This window comes from Acanthopagrus latus, chromosome 19, assembly GCF_904848185.1.
Source record: "Acanthopagrus latus isolate v.2019 chromosome 19, fAcaLat1.1, whole genome shotgun sequence".
Lineage (NCBI taxonomy): Eukaryota > Metazoa > Chordata > Actinopteri > Spariformes > Sparidae > Acanthopagrus > Acanthopagrus latus.
In genome coordinates this window covers 16,362,167-16,387,389 of record NC_051057.1, presented here as the reverse complement: position 1 = coordinate 16,387,389, position 25,223 = coordinate 16,362,167, and the positions used below count along the sequence as shown (strand labels likewise).

At 43.9% G+C, this 25,223-nt stretch overlaps 1 protein-coding gene across 2 annotated transcripts; it reads right to left on the bottom strand.

Moving 5' to 3' along the window:
• Position 1: 1 nt before the first annotated feature.
• Positions 2 to 24,122, bottom strand: LOC119008553 (tyrosine-protein kinase yes-like). 2 transcript variants are annotated; one of them, XM_037078984.1, is made up of 13 exons: positions 23,931 to 24,122; positions 23,466 to 23,552; positions 11,597 to 11,907; positions 8,557 to 8,656; positions 7,976 to 8,074; positions 7,665 to 7,768; positions 7,100 to 7,249; positions 6,449 to 6,604; positions 5,514 to 5,693; positions 4,681 to 4,757; positions 4,285 to 4,438; positions 3,116 to 3,247; positions 2 to 2,251 (listed from the first exon to the last, which is right to left on the bottom strand). In XM_037078984.1, the coding sequence occupies exons 3-13, from the start codon at positions 11,892 to 11,894 to the stop codon at positions 2,043 to 2,045; spliced, it is 1,659 nt and encodes a 552-aa protein (XP_036934879.1). In that variant the 5' UTR covers positions 11,895 to 11,907; positions 23,466 to 23,552; positions 23,931 to 24,122; the 3' UTR covers positions 2 to 2,042. The 2 variants fall into 2 exon arrangements, with proteins under 2 accessions (XP_036934879.1, XP_036934878.1); XM_037078983.1 differs by having other exon boundaries at positions 23,466 to 24,122.
• Between the last annotated feature and the right edge of the window lie 1,101 nt (positions 24,123 to 25,223).

The following is a 25,223-nucleotide window of genomic DNA, read 5'->3' as shown; positions in this document are numbered from 1 at the left end:
CTGTAAAATCACGTCTTTATTGTACAAATTCACTCAATGAATGTCCGAGCTACTGAAGCCCATTCCTGCCAAAAAACAAAAGAGAAAATGTTGTATTTACCTTGAAATCTAAACTACATGAAGAAAATATTCCCCGACTAAGTCTTAATTATGAGATAAAAAGTTATAAATTGAGTCGAGTAATTGCGATTTTTAAACTTTTTTCTAAAAAATGTTGACGTTTCAATCTCAATATTTTGACAGTTTAATCTTAAATCTAAATTATGAGATTCAAAAGGTCATGATAAGAGAAAAAACGCTTAATTTCTGCAACTTCTAAGATGCAAAGACAAAATATTTTACAGTTATGACTTTTTTAATCATAAAAAAATAAATTATAACATATAAAATCAAACTATTGAGATTTAAAAGGTCATAATTGAGAGCAACAAATTGAAATTATGGGTCGAAAGTAAAATTCTGAAATAAACTTCGACATTTATCTCATGATCATGAATTTCTTTTTTCTCATAATTACAGTTCTTTCTCTTTATTTTGACTTTTTATTGAAAATTATGATAAAGTTCCAAATATGATAAAAAGTCAATCTCTTTATTTTCACATTTAATTGAATAATTTTGACCTTTAGTCTCATATTTCTGACTTTTAATTATCTCATAATCAAGATTTATCCTTGGATTTTCATTTCATCAGGGCAAAATTTTCATCATTTTTTCCTTTATTGGCAGAATTGGGCTTCTATACCACCCACTACCTCCCTCCCCAAATATATTTTGCAATCTTGCCCATCTCATTAATAATCTTATAAAATGAGGATTTTATAATATACAAAGCCCTTCTTTACAAGCTCAGGCATCAATTAATGTCATTCCCATTATAATGTTGTCCCCTTGAGTCCATACAGGAGCGAAATGCAAAGGTAAAATCACTGTAAAAAAACTGCAATACAAATAGTTTTTGCAGACAAAAGAGTCTCAAGTTCTTCATCAGTCACATTTCAGAAGATAAAATGGTTGTTTCCAACTTATTTGGTGGCTTCAGTCGTGACTCCAACATTCAGAAAGAGTTCTCGAGTCTTCGTGCGTCCTTGTTTGGGGTAAATGTCAGATGAAGTGTCATTCTGGCTCGGCACGGAGCCACAAGTCCTCGAGTTTCATCACTGTTTAACTCCCTGAACCGTCACACAGACTGTCCTTGTGTGAGCACGTCTGTGCAGTGACCACAGTGAGATTATACAACCTGTGCACCGACAGACAGAAGGAGTTACAGCTGAAGTTACAGGAGTTACAGTAAGTCTTTGCAGAGATGATGGATCATTGGGAAAGTCTTCAAATGAAGCTGTAATACCATGTCCATGTGATATGAATAAAGTGTGGTAATAAATTTATATGATAACAATGGAACATAGACAAACATGATATAAAAATATGCATTGTAAAAAGACCGTGTCACAGTCTCACTCACAATGTGAAAAATTGCACTGCAGCTGATGAAATGTGGTTCAAGTGAAGCTGTGGGTTTCTTACTTTGAAATAATCATTCAGTTGGACTGTGGTGATGATCATCAGTCCCCTGAGAGCTTCTCCCTGTTAGTTTAATATATTATCTCTGTTAATAATTAACCGCTTTGATGCATAAATTACCAATTCACCACAAAAGAAGACAATTTGGAGGCGAGCGGAGCGCGAAATCTCCACATTAAAAGCCCGACAGTTGGACTGCCGCGCTCCACAACGTGTTTTTCTCTAAAGCGAGGCATTATCACAGCTTACTTCACAGCAACGCACAGAACTGAAATGACTTTGTTCCTTCCTGCCAGCATCATTATTGTGCACGGTGACAAATCAATTCATACTAGCTAAAACTTGCGTTAAGTACCATGATTGAAAACAAAAAAATAACATGAATATTAAATGAAATGCTGGCGGACGCTGAAGGCAAAATGGACAAAAATCAAGAATGGGTTAGAGCGTGTAGTGTAATTAAGAGCTCATGTTGTGAAAAAGGTCCGCTCCCAGGCGTAGGGATACGTAGCAGGCAGGCTATAGGTTCTCTCCAGGTTGGTACTGCGGCTCTGTGGATGTGAAGTAGTCCTCCAGGAAGGACTGGAGGTACTCGAAGGTCGGCCTCTCGTCCGGATCTTTCTTCCAGCAGAGCTTCATCATCTCGTGCAGGGACTCGGGGCACCCTTGGGGGCAGGGCATGCGGTAGCCTCGCTCCACCTGCTCCAGCACCTCGCGGTTCACCATGCCTGAGGAGTAGTAACTTTGTGAACTACTAGCAGTTACAATGGTGGTTCCTCAAGAGGTTAGCGTAGCTGCTTTAGCATCTGTTTATCACACTGAAAGAAAAGCAAAGAAGCCCTGACGGCTTTTTCTGGATGGAGAAAATGTTTTTTTGATTCACCAACTGGCTCACTCTCACACTCTTGATCTGACTGGTTGAAGTTAGCCCTTTGGTAGACGAAGACAGATAGATGGTTCCTCCAATCACACATCGGCCAAATACTTTTTGTGCCAGCCATTTTCTAAAAAGGATCTGATGGCACCTCTCCTCAAGGGATGAAACCATCAACTACAGCATAACGGTTGCCTGTGATTTGGCAGAAGAAAGTGGTACGTGTCTGTGTCTGTATCTTAAACTTTATTAATAAATACTTCTCTCTCAATGGACTAATGTATTAGTAGCTTCAGGGCTGCATCTGATCGACAGTGGAGCTGTGTGAAGGTGGTGCAAAACACTGCAGGCGCTGCTCCCCAGGGCAATATCAGTCTGGCAGATGGTTATAAACAAGAGTGGTGTTCAATCTCCTGATCGTCCTCCACCAGATGGTCTCATCTAATCTCAAGTGTGTGTGTGTGTGTGTGTGGATGTCACTATTCCCCCTGCAGAGGCATAAACAACCAGTGCAGACAATGTCTGACAGCTTCACTTCATCCTCCGACATTAACGAGAACGCCAGCTTGTCGTCTACTGACAGACGGGAAGCTGATAACTCCGGCCGTGAATCACCGCCCTCAGACGCCACCTTGACCTCACGTTTTCTTTTTTTTTTTTTCCCCCCCACATCCAGAGTGTGTGTGTGTGTGGGGGGGGGGGTGTCACTATCACTCACCTGGGTAGGGCACTCTGCCTTTGGTGACGAGCTCGGTGAGTAAGATCCCGAAGGACCAGACGTCTGACTTGATGGTGAAGCGGCCGTACAGGGCTGCCTCTGGGGCCGTCCATTTAATGGGGAATTTAGCTCCTATACGTGACGGAGAGGAGAGGAGAAGAGAAGAGCAGAGAAGAGAAGAGAGAGGAGAGGAGAGGAGAGAGGAGAGAGGGGTGAGTTCATTCCACTAGAGGGCGTAAGCCTCCATTTCATTCCTTGCTTCCAGGAAATCACAATGGTCACGGTGACCCACAATGACATCATTAATCACATCATTCTTTGGTATTCAGTTTCACACAGGCCCAGAAAAGACTTACGGCACTCAAATTCAAGATTTAGGGGATGAAACCGAGCGTAAAGGAGATTATCATTTGGCGTTTAAAGGGTCAGTTCAACAATGTAAAACCAAGGTCACAACAGGGGCTTTCCACGTGCCAAATAAAAATGATTTACCTCAATGCAAATTCCAGGGAAAATAAATAACAAAACACAAACCACTGCTCTACAGGATGTGTCTTATTAACTTAGTGGTCGTCCAGTACTTCAGTTTATGACCAAATCACCTGCATACGTAAGGACATTCCTGTTATCCTGCTCAGCTGTATTTAACCAAAGTAAGATGCTGTCTAAGGGAAAAAGTATCCCCGCTAATCGTTTGCACACTGCTGATGTTAGCATTCAGCCTCATCACCGCTGTGCCTAAGTTCAGACTCAAACCTCTTCTGAAATTTGACTGTATTGACTTTGGTTTCCCATATTTTTTTTAAATTCCACTTTAAGAGGCTGACTCTTTTCTCCAACCATTTTTGGGAGTGTGTTCAGCTGTTGTGTTAAGATGGAGGCAGAAATCTCAAACTTTTGGTAAATAACACTAAAATGATCCACACAGCTGTAAGGTTTTAATTTGGGTGAATCCGCCCTTTAAGGGAATGGCCGTGAGTGAAATTCTCCCGGTGTGTGAAAAGCGCAACTAATCAGACGGAACAGCAGCATCTGGTTTCCACGTTTACCCTAATTCACCGTGATGGCGGACAACAGGGAGCCCGTCCTTGCTGTGAGGTCACTGCTCCAATCCGTTTCACGTCATTCACCTGTGACTCACGCAGCGTACAGAGTGTGTGTTTACTCACCTTGCCTCGCCGTGTACTCGTTGTCTTCTATCAACCTGGCCAGGCCAAAGTCGGCGATCTTGCACACCAGGTTGTCTGCGACGAGGATGTTGGCGGCGCGCAGGTCCCTGTGGATGTAGTTCATCCTCTCGATGAAAGCCATACCGTCAGCGATCTGCAAACAGAACGTTTGACAGCATCTCGTGACGGCCGCTTCGTTGAATAATTTTTAGCTCACCGCGCGAAAGACGAGGCGCACAGAGGAGGCTGACAACGAAAGAACAAAAGTGCCAAATCTGGGAGTGGAGGACATGTTTACCCGAGGCTGTCGTTCTTTTTTTAAAAACCAGAGGCTTAAAATAGAACAGAAAAGCACAGATGAACAACAAAAAAAAGGATGTTTGTGGTTTGTCTCACCTGTGCAGCCATGTCCACCAACAAGGGGAGCTTCAGGAATTTGCCGTCACCCTCTTTGAGGAAATCGAGCAAGCTTCCTATTAAAACAGAAACAGAGAAGTCATAAATGCTGCAGGACAGCCGTGATGTACTGCAGGAGCGATGAGAAGAGCCACGATACCGCCTGCATACTAATGCGCTCCTATACGAAATGTTAAATATCCCAATTGAGGCCTCCATCCTAACCATACCTGGCTGGAGAAAATCAAACTGAATATTAAATTAAGCTCGGCCGTGGATTGGTACGAGACTCATCTGATGAGAGCGGCGGAAAATGTAACAGCAGTTGTTTCGACAAACTGCAGGCTTTTAGACACGCTTGCGCACACAGAGGCGTATGTCATAGAGTTAACATTTACACACACATAAATCTAATTACTCATAAAAGGCTGAAAAAAAAAATTATCGCACTGCAGCTGAAGCTATGAAAGCCTCCCACTAAACTACTGCAGTTTTCAATTAACCATCCCGGTTTCAGGCCTCGGGGAACCACAAGGGACTCTGAAGGACTTTCAATACGTTCAGCGTATTAATTAAAACACCCATAAAATTTACATTTTCCCTTAAAGGAATTCACCGTGCGCATATCTGACATCGGTGCCTGGAGAGCCAAGGCCGCGTGATCAATTTGCGCCCAAAAAGATGTTGTTTTCTTTAAAAATAGACTTCATCAGTGTCACGTAACAGGAAACAGCTGAGTCCTGTTAACTCTCCAGGGCCCTCGCAGAATCAGCTTAATTGCTCATCCAACATGCCAGTCTGGAGCTTGTCACAGCTTTCTCAGGTATGTTTACCTTTCGCCATGTACTCCGTGACGATGTAGATGGGCTCCTCAGACACCACGGCGTAGAGGGGCACCAGCTTGTCGTGTCGGAGCTTCTTCATGATCTGGGCCTCTTGGAGGAAGGCCTCGGGCGACATGGTGCCCGTTTTCAGCGTCTTTATGGCCACCTTGGTGGTGCCGTTCCACGTGCCTGCAGAGACGAAGACGGGGAGAGACGAGCCCGCGGGCCGCAGGGGTAATCAGTGTTGTTGATGGGGGCGGGAGCAGGACAATATCATTAATTAGCTCTTGTAATTGCTCTAACATGTGCTGTCATGCAGGCGCTCCTCCTAAAAAAGCTGTGCCAGGGATGAGTGGATACGAGCTCACAGTTAAAAGAGAATCAAAGGAGACATGTCATGCTCATTTTCAGGTTCATAATTTTAACTTTGGTTACTGCTAGAGCAAGTTTATATGCTTTAATGCTCAAAACATCACATCAGTCTTCTCATACTGTCCAGTTCTGCAGCACTGTATATCCCCTCTGACTGAAACTCTCCCCACCCTGAATACCTAGAAGGCAAACACTTTGGTAGTAGTTAGTATGCTAACAGATACTGCAGCTTCTTCTTCTTCTTCTTCTGTAAGCATGATAGGTCTCCTTTAAGTGGTCTGGAGCTGTTCTCCTGAGAGAGATGATCCCTGGAGATTAAGATTTTACAACAAACAGAGGAAGCAACTGCAGGAAGTGGACAACTTCCCCCAAAATAGACACAATAAATATAGGCTTCAGAGTGTTTGTGTGAGTTCGATTTATGCACATAATTGTTGCATTTGCTGAATAAATCTGGGACGGTCTTGTGTTGACATATCTACATAACTACGACTGAACACTAAACAAAATGCAAGACACCGGGAGGAATTGTCTGAACACGTCCCCGCATGTCTTGTGTGTCTTCCTCTTACCCATCCAGACTTCTCCGAAGCAGCCCTGGCCCAGTTTGAGCTCCAGTCGCAAGGACTCGCGGGGGATCTCCCAGGCGTCTTTAGCAAGCCCCTGGGTCTGAGGCTTGACGGTCGGGCACACTGTGGTCAGCCTGTGGCAAAGCCCGTCAGCGTGCTCTGTGATACAGTGAGATCAAAAACCGCAACATTACACCCGGCAGGGCATGACACACACACACACACACACACACACCAATAAGAGTCTTTGAAGCAGCAGGATGCAGACGTTTAAAAGCCTGTCTCTTTCATGCATCGATTCATTCCATTTGATGTGGATGAATTTATACTCTTATGCTAACTGCGATGAAATATAAATGAGATGAAGTGGCTTTTATAACACGGCAAAGCCCTCTCCAGAGCCGGGCTGAAATGGGAGTCGGATCGCAGGATTTTAACCTCGGCGCAACCTCCAGGCCGCAGACGAGGGAAGGAGCTTTGAAATCATAACTGCCCGATTGTTATTAAAATTACAGCCTATTCATCTCCCCTGGTAACACTCGCTGTGGCACAGAGCGGCCGGGTGCGACTGAGAGTAATTTTCAGGTGTGATGAAAGACGGCGATGAATAATGAACGAGCGAGGAGTGAGCGGGAGGCATCGCACCCTGCATACCTGCGTAGTGTTTGACAAGCTTCTGTAAGGTGTCAAACTGTGCCCGCGTGGTGATGTAGTATCCCCCGTTGTCGAGCTTGCGGATCTTGTAGTGTTTCACGTTGTCTCCTTTGGCTTCGTCCCAGTCTCGTATGGAGAGAGAATACGCACCTGGGGGAGAAATGGGGGAAATGTTCTAAGTGTCAGTGATTGGGCCCTTTGCTGAGTGTTAAAGTTTTTTTTTGTTTTTTTTTTGTTTAACCGCTGGTTATCTTACAGTGATGTCTTATACTCAGGGACTTTTTTGTTTCTGAGTTTGGTGTCGCTGCTGGCTCTACATGCTCTTCTCAGAATAACTTTATAGGGGATGCATCAAAAAACAAAACAAAAGTTCAGCACGCTGCATTGATGGCTCTCAATGAATTTTATTACTCTGTAAGGCTCAGAAACGTCTGACAGAGTTGGAACTACAGTGGAAACCAACACCCGATTAATGGTTTATTCAGTTAAATGCTCATCAAAAATTTCTCAGAGCCCAAAGGGACCGAGCCTGAATGCCTGAATTAGTCCTCTAAGTGATCATCACCTTTCGTAGTTTCACTTTCTCGCACCAGGAAGGTTCCTCGGTTGTTCCCCGGGTTCAGCAGCAGCCTCTCGGCATCCTTGCGTCCCATTTTGCCAAAGTACCACCTATCAGGAGGGAGCGAAAACATGAAAAAAAAAAAATATTGCCAAACTCGAAAAAACCTAAGAGCATGAAAATCACATTACGAAGCTTGATCTGTTTCGTCAGGCTCTCTGCCTGTTACAAGCCACGTGAGATCGGATCATGCCAGTGCTATTAGTCTCCTGGTGCAGTTGCCGTGGAAGGAGTAACGAGGTTATAAGAAGACTCACTCTTCAGCCTGGATGGAGTCAGCAGGGGCCACGTAATTGCTCGGGATGTAGCCTTTCCTCCCCGTGTTGATGGAGCGAGCCTCCCACCAGTCTCCCTCTCTGCAGGAGGACATTGACAGAGGAGAGACGAGACAGACGACTCGTTCATTTCACAGTTGAACCAAAGCCCGGCGCTCACACATCCTGCTATGATTTATATTCTGGACGAGAACTGGTTAATAATGATCACCGGTTAATAATTGAAGGGGTTCAAGGGTTTAAAATTAACCCCACTGCATTCATTTAAGCCTCCAAATTTGATACAAAAACCGTGAACTCAACATGTGAGGCAGGACTGGAAAGCCGTCACAAAGGGGGATTGAATGAGACTAATCTACTTTACATTACAATGCTGTAACCTCAGGCGACATCTCTGCCACAGCCTGAATTAAATAAAAGATTCACCACACTGTGCAGAAAGCCGGCGTCAGGAAGCCAGTTGCAATCAGACTCATTCATGAATACAGACACACGAGGAACAGGTGCAGGTTAAGATTACGGAGTAAAAAGCGAGGAGCAGGGGAAACTAGAAGGGTGCCTACGTATTGTTGATGATCTGGAAGCGGTCTCCTTTTTTAAACGAGAGATCGTCCGATGTTCGAGCTTCATAGTCGTACAAGGCCACAAAGAAGGTAACACCACCTAGTAAACAAAAAAAAACCAGACCCATGTGACATGAATAAATACCTTGTGAGCTTGTGAAAGCTAGTAAACAGATAAAAACAGGCTGCGACACAAGTAGAGGTCATTATGATGCTTTAGAGGGACCATATCAGGACACAGAGGGTTCGTTTGTCGGTGTGCGACCATTCAAAAGGCCAATTAAAGAAGATAAATCTGTCTCGCCAAGGTCTGAGAGCTCGCACTGTATTGATTTTCTTTGGCTCGTTATTCTGTATTATGAGTACTTCGCCGGCAAGGATGTATGACTGTGACTAGACTCTACAAAGACGGATAATAATACTCAAGACCAAGAGTCAAAGAAGAGTCAGTAAATCAAAGCAGTTGTAAGTAGAATAATGTCCCTTAAAAACATGATATGTAACATCTGCAGCTTCTGTCTATCAGAAACAAAAGACATTTGCTGAGTGTTGTGTGGGGAGGGCTGCAGAGATGAAAAAACACCTTGAATCGCGTCAGATCAGCTCAGAGATGACATTCGATAAACATTTTGGATTAATAAGGGGAGAGAGAGTGGACCTCCATTGTTGGATGTTTATGTACTGTAAGGCTGACTGCCGACTGGAGCTGGAGGTGAAATGTTAACTTTGTGAAGACATTCCACAGAGGAAAGTGGAAAGAAAGTAAGAGAACCAGAGTCTCTGGTGAGTGCTGAGTGTACTGAGAGTTGACCTTCATTTAAATAAACCAGTTCTTGGCTAATGGACAGTAATGTGGCTGTTTACTGTGAATAAACACACCATCAAACAACCACCACTGCCGATTAAAATCCATCCAATGTGACACAGACTAGATGATATATGTAGGAGTTAGCCACCATCTCATTTCATTCTCAAAACAAACAGAAGGAAGCATTTCACCAGAGTAACTGCTAACGGCTGCTGACTGTAGCTACCAATAACTCGTTAGCTCGTTTAGCTGAGCATCTAGCAGTGCAGACTGAGCTGTTGCTAGCTGGTTAGCATGCTGACGTCTGTAGATATCTCTGCAACACAATACAGAGACATCATAATGTCAAAACTGTTTTCACATGCTGTAATTCTTACATATTTTGTCCTTAATGTCATTCCAACGGTACAAGGTGTTCACATGAGCTCAAATTCAACATTACAAGACAGAGTTGTGTAAATAAACGGACAGCCACCCCATGTCAGCATCCTGTAACACCTTCGGCCCACTGTGCTGCCACGCACCCCGACAGATATTCATATACCGACCGCTGACAACAATGCTGTCAACAGTAATCCCATTATCTCCTGTTGAAAGCAAATATCATGGCAGTGCCACCTTAACCCCCCTCCCTCCTCTGGGACCAGATAATCCAACATGGAGGAGGATTACAACCTAAATCCCACTGAAACAGGAGGGTTCAATCTCATCTCTTTGCTCTCTGGATCGCTTTAAGCTGCTCAGGCACGTTTAGAGTGATCAGAGCTGATGGCAGGACCAGTGTTAGGTCTAACAAGGAAAAGCTAGTTAAAACAACAATGACAGGGGCATTAGCCGTGACACGGACATGGGATCAGGTCACTGTTAAGTGTGTTTGCATGTTTTAACCCATTTACATTAATACTCTACATTACTGCAAGCCATTCTCCTTGTTTTGAACTTAAAGCCAACATCATTTTTGTTGTAGTCTTTAGTTTTTCATTTTTATCCCTTTTGCTGTGTGGCTGCGCAGTTCTAAGTGTAGACTGGTTAGAAAAGTCACGTAGCTCATGTTAGCTCACTGGTGAGGCTCAGTGCCTTTGAGCTAAATAGTAACTTAATTCTTACAAAGACAATGCTACATGCTAAACTCTATCAGATGTGTTTAGTTAGACTTTGCTGTATTCTAGAGTTACTTATAGCATAGTATATCCAAAAATATTTTGCTTATATTACAGCTTAGATGTAACCTTTGACTTTAGTAGCGTTAGCATTAACGTTAGCGATAGATGCTCATGTTTTTAGAAAGCAACGTTTGATGAGGAAGAAATTAAATTGTAGTGCAATTATAGTGCAAAAAGGTGATTTCAGTGTGTAGGCTGTGATAGTTCTGGTGTGGGTAGCGACTTCTAACTTCACACATACCTAGCTAGCATGCAAACATTTGCTAATAACACAAAGTACGGCAGTGGCATGTGTTTTGTCAGAATCCAAAGATTAAAACCGATCACCAAAGTTCATCATAATTCATCCTGAGGGGGACATGGATGTATGTGTAAAAGTTTCTGTCAATCCATCCAGTAGTTATTGAGACATTTTACTCAAATCCAACAATGTGGTGCCAATACATTCACAAAATTCATTACGAAGAGTCGCTTGTGCCACATACATGATTTGAGGTCAGGATATGAGAAATGTTTGACTTGCTCGTGGCAGAAGAAGAAACGTCAGGGGGCTCACTAGTTATTAGGATTGATCCTCGTGAATATCTGAAGCAGATTTCATGGCAATCGGTCCAATAATGGTCAAGATATTTCACTCAAAACCAGAAAAAATGTCAACCTCATGCTGCTGATAAGTGGAAATATATGAAATCAGTCGGCTTTATTGTGGACAAGCAGCTCAGCAGTTTTTAAGCCAAGCCGCTATCATGACTTAAATTGATGAAAAACATGATGGATTACACATCTGCAGCAAGTCACGTCTCTACTACTTGATTTAAATACATATTGAATAAAGATATTGTATTAAAGGGTGAATACCAGACAGCGTTATGGAAATATTACCACAGAGAGCAGACTGAAGAAGATTACCAGTGGCCGGCTGGATGATAAGAAAACTACATTCAACAACTCAAAACCCAGTGGTGCTCATTAAAACATGTGGTCAGCAGAAAATGAATGGGCTAAAACACGTGCATTAAACATTCATATTAAACATTAATAATTAAACTTAGATTATTTCACAACTCACTTGAGACAGCACCAGAGAAGGAGTTGGACACTGGGCCAGAGAAGGAGGACGACGCCCCTCCAAAGGGAGTCATGGCAGATGAGGAGCCGCCAAACGGCGTGAGGGTGTGGTTGAAGTTTACAGCCCCGGAGCCTGACGAGGAGGAGGGAGGCTGATTCTGCTGCAGCTGGGTGGGATCCGGTCCGTAGTGACCGACGTGAGGTGTGGCGGCGGTGGCGTTGGGGTCGGACCCCGTGGAATTTTCTGGCCTGTTCTTCATCCCGTGGCCTTTATCCTCTTTGCTCTTTATGCAGCCCATCGTCTCGTCCTGCCTGGACAGACACAACAAGAAGCTGTCAGTTTGATGCCAGAACAGTGAAGATGGCAGCGTATCTTTCATGACTCGGCTCCACTATCCATAAATGAGAAGCGAAGGGCCGGGGGTGGTGCGGGATTAAGGATTGCAACATAAGGCCTGTAGGAACATGGGTTATGAAATGAAAATCTAATGACCAGATATTAATATGTGAATCATTTTGTTATTGTTGTTGCTGCAAACGCTAAGATTATAAGCCATGTGGTAACTGGGACATATGGGTGAACGTTAAATCCTCTCTGAATCACGGACAACTCAAACATGTAACACTAAACTACAAAGAGATTAAAAACCACCACGGAGAGAAACAACAACTACAAAGAGACTCGGAACCATCACAAAGAGAGGTACAACAACTACAAAGAGACTCGGAACCATCAAAAAGAGAGGTACAACAACTACAAAGAGACTCAGAACCATCAAAAAGAGAGGTAAAACAACAACAAAAAGACTCAAGCGAGGTAAAACAACTACAAAGAGACCCAGAACCATTAGTAAGAGAGGTACAACAACTACAAAGAGATGCTAAATTACAACAAAGAGTCAGAAAAACAACCACAAATGAACACAACATTACAACAAAGAGACACCAAATAACAACAAATAACATCTCTGGGCTGTTTTTGTGTCTCTGACAGAAACAGTCAGGGTGTCTGGATCATGAATGAGGGTCGCCGGGTCTTTTCCAGTGTTGTACCCAGGGGTCCGCTGGCTCTTGACTCGTCCACGCCTCAGCATGACAACGCAACAAGATTCAAAACATCGGCGCGTCTCCGTCTGCGTGGTTGTTGTCATTCCTTCTCCTCACATAATTTGGCCGCACTCACGCTGAGGCATTCTTTTGTGAGGTGAGGGCCCGGAAAATGTGGAGACAATCAGACACGCTCGTAAAGAAGTCTGAGCTCGGGGAGATCTGAACGTTTTCGCTCGCCAAGAACAACAGCTGCTCGAGGACTTGGACCTGGTTAATTGGCGTTGACACATTACAAGACAGTAAAACAATAGAGGATTGAAGCGAAATCGGAGCTTTTGCTCAGTGTGGAGAAGACGAGGGGTGTGAAAGCAGACTGAATCAACACGGCGCTACTGAGCAGCGTTGTGGCACAGCTGGTGACGCGAGTGACGAGGGCAGCGCTTCATTGAATTACAGGGTCACAATCACGCATGTCTTCTGGTGCAGCGATACACCTTTCACTCGATTCGGAGCAGCGGCCTTGATTTGTCGAGGTGGGAGGGATTTTTCCGCATCGAGGGTTCATCGAGTTCTCCGGCTGAACTGCCAAGGAAATCAACAAAACGGGGACAAACCGCAAGAGCCTTCCAAAGCTTCAGAACACTTTGCTCGAATAAAAACCCCACAACTGGTTAAATTGCAGGTTACAGCTCGCGCCGCACACTGGTCCTGGTCGGCATCTACAAAACCATTTTCATGAGTGGTCACTCGCTGGAGATGTGTCAAAGCTAAACAGACTTCTTAAAAACGTCTTCAAAGGAGTACGCCAATAAATCCAATCTCAGATGTTCGAGCCAACATGCTGAGAATGCTGGCACGGAAAACAGACTTTTTCCGAGCCAAACTTTCCTTTTAACCTCCAGATAAAACCAGTGACATGGAAAGCAGAGGTCTCCGCTCAGCGGCTCGGTCAACGATGGTGGGCTCGTGTGTGTCGTCATCAAACAGACGAGCGCCTGGCCCGTTGGCTCGGCAGTGAACTTACCACGCTGTAAAACACTGGACACTGTCCCAGGAGTATTTGCACTTTAATGCGAGGATGTTTTTTCCCTTCCAGAAAGGAGACATCAGCCATTTCACAGAAGTGACATCACCGTTCCAAAATTATCACAACTGCACAAAGACTGGGCTGAACTTACGGAGCCTTCTGAAGAGAGCTCAAGTCCTCCGACAAAATGCAACACCACATTAGCATATTGTCATGTAAGGATTAATGTGGCCTCAAGGTGCTGGTACAATGAACTGTACTGTCCCTGGTTCACATCCAATCTTTGTTTCATGTTATTCTCATCTTTCTCCGCTCTGCATTTCCTGCCATCTGTCTACTGTCAACTATAGCAAGAGGCATAAACATGCATCAAAAATAGCTGTAAAAGAAAATCAATGCGTTCTGACTGTGTAAAAATACCAAACATTTAATGGCCAAAACTTTACAGAAAAAAAAGAAAATGTTTCTGTTTTTAGCCATGCGGTCCAGACAGAAATACCTCGACGACTAACCCATGGATTGCCGTGAGATTTGCTAAAGACATTCAAGGTCCCTCGACCGGAGGGTTTTGAGGAGGGGGGGGTGGGGGGTGGGCCTCCTCAAGGGGGCTCCAAACAGTTTTCGGGAAAAGGCTCATGGAATGAAAGTGGAAATACATCGAGTTAGTTATCAAAAGGAGATCACATAGAATAGCCTACATGTGGGTGTGTTTTTCCAAGCTTCGTCTCGGGGGAGGCCCGCAGTCTCTCAGACTCTAAAAATGAATTCTAATGACGCTGGCGATACTCTGGCTTCTGCTTTGTGCAGGGCTGCAGCAGGGTGCGACTATTCAGGTCGCACAGGAACGGAAAAATCTGTCAACTGTGACTAAACATTTTCATAACCTGTGCGCGAGATTTATCTGTCATAAATTTGAGATAGTCACAACTTCTGCGTGGGATCAAAATGAAGAAAAACATGTTTTCCTGTTAACAGTCATTTACATGATGTGTTTAGAAATGTAATTAAAATGCCCCCTATCATTTTTAAAGTGTTAATACTGTTGACACACCGATGTTGCAGAGAGAAATGGATCATTTCTGCTTTCCTTGGAGTAGCAGGTACCAACATCAGTGGACAAAATGTGTTTATTCATTCATTTACTCCAGAATGGAGACGTGAGAGCAGATAGTAAATGGTGCCAGGCTGCCAGCCGGACTGAATTGCTGGTCAGGCTGCTTTTTCCTGGGAGACTTTTTGCTCGGATTCAAACAAAAATTGCACAGTGAAAAGCAAACCAATGTGTACACTGATGGTGTCGTCATTCTGTAGCCATTACATAGTGCAATCAACATTTACTCGATACTATATGATCAAGCAAAAACCTGTCCACTGGCTGTTCAAATAAATAGACAGTCAATGATTAACGTTATTGAAATCGCTATAATGGACTTGAACCTTAAATTTCATAAAAAAGCTGAAGCATGAAATATGATGCAGAGCTGAGCTAAAACTGCTTATCACAGATGAAATGAGTTCTCCTGGAGAAAATGTAAAAGAGGAGTAAATTATTGCCTTTATGCACATAAAAACACAATATCTGAGTCTGATTCCCACCAAACCCCAGGTGATAAGTAGAGCAGTGCGAAGCAGCAGAATAACTCCCATTAGTGGCTGTGTGGGCATGAAAGAAAATGATTTGGATTCTCGTCTAAGAGACAAACAGGAACAGGGAAACAGCAGGTTGTTTGAACGAGGGAGGCAGACAGTGCCAGCTCCACCAGCTTGAGCTACGAGGAGGATTATGAGGATGGAGGATTTAAGCTAAGAGGATAATGACAGAAAACAAAAAAAAAAAGGAGTAACCACCAGGCCGAAACTGTGCCAAACGCGGACCTGTGGCGACCTTCAATATTTGTCACATTTGTCTGGAAAGGCCCAAACGGGGAGATGTGTTTCAGGACTGAAGGGGGATCTCTGCTGGTGGGCTCTTACAGACTCTTGGCTGAGATGAGATGATGCAGAGCCTCTGAATCAGCTGACCCTCTGTCAGTGCCACATTCATGACAGAACAAGATCTGGTCGCCTGCAGAATTCATATAATCAAGGAAGATCTCTCACACAGGTCGCTCTTCTGACAGACAGCTAACTCAGCACGCATGTTAGCGCTGTCGCTAACATTCACAATTAGCAACCTACAATTACCAACATTAGCGTTGACGGCTGTTGCAAGTTCAGCATCACACTTCTCTTTTCTCGCTAAGATCTGTCTTCACTGGTGGAAATCAACGCCATGTTTTCCAGCGGCGCCCAGTTTCATGCCAGAAGTCTGTTAGTTATATCTGATGATGAACTAACAGCGTTTCTTCTAGATTGGTAAACAAACAGCAGCTAGACCTTTATATATTAGGTGAAAGAAACGGTTAGCATCTCCTTGTTTCTTACGACAGGAATGGACACCCCAACTTCCTGGTGATCTGTTGCCTCCAATTTGTATAAACATGTCCCTAATCTTGCATATAGCACCTTTAAACCAGCCATCCATCACACGATGACTGCATGGGGCTTTTCCCCCACACTTCACATTGCAACACCAAAGTGAGAACGAAGCCACCCTGAGGTAACAACGCGTCTTTAGTGCAGACAGAGTTTTATGCAGGTCTCTTCGGTTTCAGCACAAGATCATTCCTGAACATCGCAGCCACGAGACCAAAAGGGAAAAATCCGCCTCGCTGCTAATTATAGCAACTCATTCTTATTGCCGACAACATCCCAACTGCCCCCAGGATGAAAACATGACCTACAACAGCACATCGCATGCAAAGCCTCCCCGAGCCCTCCCAGTTTGCTCCAGCCGGAGCCACGCAGAGACAAAGGGAACCTCTTTTTCCAGTCTGACCGAGGAAGTTTACGTGACATCACCAAAAAACAAACGCGTGTAAACCGAGGCTCCTTCCTCTATCTGATTGGAGAGGCGCGGCGCCATTGTCTCTGCGCTGATCCCCTCTGACAGATTGAGACGGGAGAATGAGGACAGAGTGAGCTCCAGTTTTTCATTCAGCCTCAATCAAAGCGCCGTGAATCAGAGCAGATTGTTTGAAATGATCCGGCACGACGGGCAAACATTCCTCTTTCTTCGGCCGACATGACTGTGAAATCTTACTGACAAAGACTCTTTTATTCAGTGCTGGCAGAAGCCTTTTCTTTAGTGTAACTACAGAGAAATTACTACTATTACATTAGTTTATTAAAAAAAAAAAAAAAAAAGACCCACTGTTCATCTTTTACGCCTGAAATGTTAATCTCTCTCTCTCTCTCTACACCTCCAACCTACTGGCATATTTGTTTAATATTCCTCCTCCAGGCGGGTCAGACTGCTCCAACAGGAACGCTACAACTAATATCTGGAAGGGATTCGGTGTCTTCGCGAGGCAGATATTTGCCAACACCTGTCTGGAACATGATAACTACCCCAGCAGGTAGCTGGAGGGTGAACACAAACAGAGCGGCTGTGAGACACTTTGAAAAGGATTATTATCTTTTGCAATTGGCAAGACTTGGATTTACACAAAGAGAGCCATGGCAGCGAATCTCCTGCTTTCATACGCGCATCTGAAGCCTTTGGAAAGCACTTTCTCGATTAAATCAGTTTTATTTTTGCCTGTAAAATGTCATTTTTGTGGGGTGAAAAGTCCTGTTACTCTAAAGAAGTTATTCTTAAGTTATTCTTCTTTATTTTTTGTACTGTTTTGTTGAAAACGACCATTAAACCATCTTTGTGTTAAATGTCCCTCCAAAAAAAACAATCCAACACTAGTGGAACAACATCACAGCCATCGAGCCCTCATGAACAACTTGTAGAGACAGATTTATCAGCATGTGCACGCAACTTTGTGTCATTTATAAACACACGACCGTCTTCCTCTGTGTAGCATCACTACAAATAACCAGAAAGTAGGGCGGTGCAATGGATAGAAGTATAAATCAAAATCGTGATATGGCTAAGTACCAGTGTTTCAACAGAACATGTGACAAAACAGGATTATAACCAAGTGCTGCAGAGACGTCCTGACATACAAATCTTCAGTTAAGACAATAAAAGTCCCATCATCATCATCATCATCATCGTCGCCATCATCATCATTTTTACAGTTTGAAATGTGGAAATGATCCGTGTTGATTTGATCCTGCGCGCAAAAAGATAATAACCTCGACAGAGAAGTAACAAAGTTTAATGTGTGCAATAAAAGTTAAAGTTACAAACCTATAAACTGCAGGACAGACCGATTACTGTGCTACTTCTACTGATGGAGTGTCTGTTTGTGGTCACAACTCTTGTGGTCACTCTCAAAATACGGGATATGGGTGTTTTTCTGGTGGAGGGGACGTAGTCTCGGAGGAAAGGGGCTGTCAAGAGCCAACAATGTCCAAAATATAGCTTACATTCAAACGGATGGATACATTTTTGCGTGGGCCTTCTGTTAGGTGGCAGCCGGTACCGTTAGTCGCTAAAAACAGCAACTACTTGGCACTTTTGCTCAAAACTGACTAATAAGATAATCTGATCATGAAATACTTACAGATTAACTTTTATTTTTTGACGATTGACTGATCCACTAAATAAATCTTTTTATTCAACCCACTTCCTGTTACGCATTATTCAGGTTCTTCCAGCGTGCAGACCACCCCCCCCCCCACCATTCCTTGCGAGAGGTGCAGCAACAACCCAAAAGTAGCACAGGAGATACACAATAAACACAAACTAAATGTATCAGCTGAAGTCTGAGAAGGCTCCAGATGTTTCCCCCCCCGAGGGACCGGGTCCTTCGACGAGCAGTCACAGTTCAAAGTCTGCCCCGACCTCTCTCGCCCCTGCCGGTTTCCACCCTAAAATATATGTAGTTTTAAGGCCTATAACAGAAGCACACTCGCCATTATCCGCTCCCCCCTTTTGTGTGCTCCAAGAATCCTGATTTCAGTCGACGCATACCTCTGACAGAGGCTTGGAGCGAGCTCCGCACACTAAACCAAAAACAGGCCGCTCGTTTCCATCATCGGCAGCTGGGGGAAAACACTTATCTGAACTATTCGAAACGGCTGTCTGCGCTGCGGAATCCAAACTTTACATATTCTTCTGCTACAGTGATAACTCTGACCTGCACCCTCCTTATCAGCGACCTGCCCACGCTTTCCTTCCCTCCGCTCCGACCACAGTGTGAGAATTCGGCACAAGGCTTCTCAAAAAAAGTGCTGATAAGACGAGACGAGAGAGCTCCGTTTTTTATTTTTTTTCTCTCTCTCTCTCTCTCTCTCTTGCCAATAGCCACGACGAAGAAGTTTGGGAGGGTCGAGCGCTCGTGGTTCAGAATTTTAAAGAAGAGCTGCAGAGACAAAAGTTCAGTTGAGCGCGCTGACAGCGCAGGATAATCCAGATTTACGGTCCCGGCAGTCAGAAACAAAGAGATGTCTCTTCCTTAACTGGGGTCCACCGGCGAAGAAACGCACAACCGGTTGGCCTGATTGCTTATCGTGCAAAATATCAGAAAATGCTGCACATCTTTGCTGTGACTGCTGCGTTCAAGGCCCGACCCAGAAGTGACTGTATCAGGACCAGAGCTGAGACTAGTTTTCATGTGGTTTGCAACCAAGGCAAAAAAAAAAACCCCATCACTGATTCAAGCTCCTCATAAATGAGGACTCTCTATCTTTTCTTACTTTAAAAATGAATCTTCTAATCTTTTGAACTGTTATATGGAAAAAAAAAGCATGATTTGAGAGTTAATAACCATTATGTCCACATTTTAAATTTCTATAACTGGAACGTCTGTTGGAATCTAATGGCTGAGGTTACAACACAAACTTGTGAAATCATGAAATATTCATTATCGGACATTCATTATTGAATATCTTAAGTCACTCTTTTCACAGGAGAATCTGACTGAGCAGATGCATTTTCAATCGCTCCTTTGCATATCATGCATTATAAATCAACTGAACCCTGAATCTCAAGTATATTTTGGTCCTTTAAGCATCCTGCTTGTTTAAACAGCCTCCGCTCCCCCCCGGGGTTCAGATTATCGAGACTCTAATGAAGTTGACATTTGGCCGGATGACAGTCACGCAGCCCGGCTGAGGGGCACGACGGCGGACCTCCTCCATCCATCATCCATCAGGTCCGAGTGAAACGCTGCCCAGCATCCCGCCGGACAGCTGTCGGCAGCTGACGCCGCGGCCGCGAGACGGGGAGGCCTCTCTGGAGTTTTTCGCTCGGCCTCAGATCTGGAACAGATGCTGCCTGCCACCATCTACTGCATTCCTCTGATGCCGAGGGGTTAAAACTGGGTCTGGAGGAATGTCATGTGATGATGCTTCAGAGCGTCTACGGGAACATTAATGAGCTCATAATGAGGTTTTACACTGCGATGGGTGTGGAGCTCTGTCGCAAGAGGAGCAGACTCGACTCGGCTTGAGAGTGCTCGACCGTTTCGCTCGAAAAATATAGTAGCCCGATTCCTCTCGCTCGCTTTGAGATTTGAGTTGATGTTATCCCAAATCTTACTTGAGCTTTTTGTGCTGCCACACATCACACATCACAGGTTTTCATTTCTACAATAACAGGTCTTCTGGGAATACCTGAATGCTGGCACCTGAGTCGGGGCTAAGTGCGAGCTATTTTTGGGAGTCTGAGTGTGTCGGCAATCATCAGTTTGTCAGCACATAACAGGGTCGAGTGTTTGAACTGTCAACATCAAACAAAGTGACTGTAGGAGCCATGTGGTGGCCTGGATTAGGCAGGAAAAAATGATATCCAGACCCACTTCTCTGCCACATTCTGTCTGTTTTTGTTCTTGTGTGTGTTGTGCTGCCGGTGAAGGACTAATACGCCCAGTCCTTATGTGTGAATTCAACGGATCTCTGCTGCAGGATTTGAAGAGCTTTCATTTCATAACAACAAAGGCGACGTTCCATTCTTTGTTGTTGTTATATTTGTCAAATGTTGCGGACGTATTTGAAGGTAAGTGTTACAGAAACTAATAAATGTTTAAGGTGCAAAGTAGGGACGTTTAATGTCCACTCAGACCTGGGAAACCACCAAGCGGAACCAGTGTCTTATCGCAACCCAGTCACCAGAAGTAATGTGTTGCTTCTGGTTTCAGTTTTCAATTTCATGTGTGAAACGGTCGAGCACTCTCAAGCCGAGTCGAGTCTGCAATATGTGAGAACTGACCACCTGTCGAAACACAAAACAAACAGGGGACAGCAGCGTAGCACTAGAGTAACCGCTAACTGCTGCTAACTTTAGCTCAGTTAGCCATGCAGCTAGCATTCCAAACTGGAGATCGGGAGATCACATAACAAGAACAGGAGCTTTAGACTGGGACAAGTCGTGGCGAGCTGGTCAGTTTGCTAACTTAAGTATAAATCTTTGCAAGCAATGCATTGAACGTGATAGTTAGTTAGCTGCACAGCTAGTCAGAGTGTTTTATGTAGGCTTTCAGGCCCGGGGGCTAGTTGGTTAGCACGTTAACTTCAGTAGACATATCTGTAACACAAAACATCCTTGACATGAAGTCAGAACTGTATTTCTTCACGTTAAGCTGAAAATTTTACTTTAGTTTTCTCACATATTGCACCTTTAACTCTAAACATGAAACAGAAACATGACACAAGTATTTAGTAGCCGTCCCGATGCTGTCCAGACAGAATGTCAGCAGAATCTGCGGCTCCTACGCTGATTAAACATCACAGTAGCCGTGTCGCACCGATCTCACTCACCAGATTGGTGTCAGCTTGACACTGACCCCAATAAGCTGTTTGGGGATCTGCAATTACGTAATAGTTTTTTTGGTGAATGTCATTTTAAGACTCAGCGTTTTCATTGTCAGTGACAGACATTCAGTCTGCACCTCGTGGTGCCTTCAGTGGTAAACTGGATTGTAAATTCGGGGCTCACACAGCACTTTCAAATGAAGCACTTCATCGTCACATCTGAAATGTTACTTGCTTTATACACCCACAGCTATCAGTGTGTACTGTCACTTTGTTTACTCTACCAGCTGTTCATATCAAGGTTGATTATATAATTTAATCCTGATTAGTTCATTCTTGCTGATTTCAACACCAGCAAAATATGGCGGGGTTGTTTCATTTCATTTTTGGTAAATGTGTAGATGAAGCACCAGATTATGTTGACAGTCGAGCATTTCTGAGGGAGTTTATTTGGTTCAGGCATATTTCTAAGCTTGAAAGCATCACAGTTAACATAAAGCAACATGTTTTTGTGTTATCTTTTTCCAAACCCGATCGTGTCTGAACCGTTTGTGAGTTCAAAATTCAATTGTAATGTGAGCATCTGTTGATAAAAACAAATCTTTACAAAAAAAAAAAAAAATAGTTTGGATGTTGGACCTGCTGGATCTGAACATCCTGACTTGATCTTACACTTTTAAATAGGCAGTATAGATTATGACTTGTACTGGTGAGCTATGCGAACGGGAATTTAAATCTTTTTCTTTTCTTGATGACGCAATAAATCACATGAACTCGCCCTGTGGGTCAACAAAGTCACTGTCCACTCATCGCCTCTGCAGCGACACCTCATTTACTAAGAAAAAACTTGGCATTCCCCCTTTAACTCACCGGCCATGGGTCACACAGTAACATATGATTCAGTCACAGCTGTGTGAAGGTGCAGAGCTGCTGAGGAGGAGCTGGATCCTTTTACGTGACTGATCTCAGGTCAGGTTTGACAGTCACAGTCACACTCTTGACAGGAGCGGAATAATACAGCAGGAGGACAGAAAGTGTGACTCAGCTGTTTGATCAGTTAGTTTGAATTCAGACTGACATCACCTACAGGGACCTCCTCCTCCTCCTCCTCCTCCTCCTCCTCTGACAATAATCTGAATCAGCATGAGTCAAAGATGGGTTTGATATTTGTCAATGAGGTGGCACTTCTGCCTCAATGTGACTTTAAATTAATACAATACGTGGACAGATAAAAACAGACACAAAGATCAATTAAATCTTTGATTTTTTCATTTAGATCTTAAAGGGGGATTACGTAGTTTTGTGGAAGAAGTAGAAACATCTACATTGAGGGTTATTTTTTATGCCTAAACACACTAAATACACAAACTCTCTTTGTTTCCATGACCAAATACACAAACTGACCTCGAAACTGACAACACAGTTTAGCTTTGCTTATTGTTACATGTGGCGGACCCTGCCACCTTTGTAGCTTGAAACTAACTGTTTTTACACCCTCTAATAACAGCTGGAAAAAACATAAACACGTCTGTGTTCGTATGCAAAGATTTCAATTCTGGGATGGAAACTGCACAGCGCTCCTTTAACTTTTAACATTTTTTTTTTTCTGTGGCATTACTCCTTTAAATTACGTGTTAAGCTATCTGGTGATTAAACCATCTGTCATTAATACACATGTATCTTTAATGGTATTAATCTGTAGTATATCTGTGGTGTGGTGGTGACCTTGCCCCAGTTTAAAGTGTTTATCTGCTGTCTGATATGGCTGCACTGATATTCCAGAGGGACTTGGAGCACATGCTGTCTTTTCACTGATATCTGAAACAATGATTCAAACACAACTGCTGGTTGATTATAGTAACACACACACACACACACACACACACACACATTTATATATATAAATATATATATGTGTGTGTCGGATCATGAGACAGCTTCAGTCCTTTGTTGATGACAGGTCAGACAGGCGAGCAGCTGCCTTTTCGGCCCATCCTCATCTAATCCTCTGACAAAGACACGTTTCATTTATGAATTTCTTTACCTTCACAAACCCCCTTTCTTCTTCTTCTTCTGCTTCTTCTTCTTCTTCTCGTCTTTCCTCCCCCTTCTTGTTGAACCCTCCTTTAATCTGATCCAAGAACAGACATTATAAAAATAAATACATTTAAAAAAAAAAAAAAAAAATCCGAGTTATTCCAAACGGGACCGAGCCGCCTTCATCCTCACTCCATCCATCCAGGAGAGCAACTGTGAAGTTAAATCAGAGCGGTGTTACAGTGTTGACGGGTGGAGGAGGAGGAGGAGGAGGAGGAGGAGACGGTCATTGTTGTCACACAGGAGGAATCCAGCCAGCATGTGCAGAGGAGAAGGAAAAAAAAAGAAGAAGAAAAAAAAAAAGAAAAGTGAGACCCTGAAGTGTCCCAGCTCTTTGTCGCCGCTCTACTTCCTACTACTAAACTTACATCCACCCCCACCAACACCACCACCATACAACAACATGGCCGACCCTGCCTTGCGGGACTGGAGCCACACACAGCCGGATAGATACCGTCCGGTACAGCTGCCGGTCCGGAGAGCAGCGCGGTGGACTATCCGAGGAGGAGGAGGAGGATCATAAAGACATGATCACGTGAGAGAGGGAGAGGAGAGGAGGATGGTTTCATGTGGGGGGAAAAAAACTGGAAGCGACCTCGATGTGTGGCGTCCTCCGCCACGATGCAGATCTCTGGCGCCCCCTGCTGGTGAAGCGGCGATACTGCAGCAGAACATCTGCAGCTCTTAAACATGTGCAGCTGTTACAGATAACTAGGGTCAACAAGTCACACTCCAGAGAAGACATAAAGACAGCAGACATGTTAGAATATGTCTCACAAGTGAAAGCAACCCATACAAAGAGCACTTATAGTCTTAAAGTGTCTGATGTTAAAGGGGCAGTATGCAGTTTTAGAGAAGAAATTCAAACTCAGGATTTAGATAAAATATTTATAGAATATAAATAGAATATTACAGAATAAATAATGAAGCTAGAAAGGTGGCAGGGTCCGCCACTTATAAATTATCCATCCATCCATCCATCAATTGTCGTATCCTTTTCAGGGTCACTAGGGGGACTGGAGCAGATCCTGGGTGGACCTCCCACTGGGATCGGCTCCAGTCGCCCCATTTTTTAAATCGACAGGTGAGACACAGACCAAATTTCACTTCATCTTGTGCTTTAGTATCATCAGAGATTTCATTAAAGGGACAATATACAGTTTTAGAGAAGAAATTCAAGCTCAGAATGTAAATATTTACAATATTAATGAGGTAATAATACAATCATGAATATTTATCTTTTCCATTACTGTATAAACAAGTTGCTCACAGTGGAAAATAGGGTTTGAAGCTCACATATAAACAAAGTAAAACAGCATTAAATTGTGTTTTCCTTTAAGGTCAGTTTGTTCAGTCATGAAAGCAAAAAGAGTCTGTTTAATTGGTTTGTTTAGGCATAAAAGAAAATCAGTCAATCAATGAAGATCTTTCTCTTTCCTCCTCAAAAAAAAGGGGAGGAGCAGAGGAGCAGTGGAGGAGAGGAGGAGAGGAGCAGTGGAGGAGAGGAGGAGAGGAGCAGAGGAGGTGAGGAGCAGTGGAGGAGAGGAGGAGAGGTGCAGAGGAGGAGAGGAGCAGTGGAGGAGAGGAGGAGAGGAGCAGTGGAGAGGAGCAGTGGAGAGGAGGAGAGGAGCAGAGGAGGAGAGGAGCAGAGGAGGAGAGGAGGAGAGGAGCAGAGGAGCAGAGGAGGAGAGGAGCAGAGGAGGAG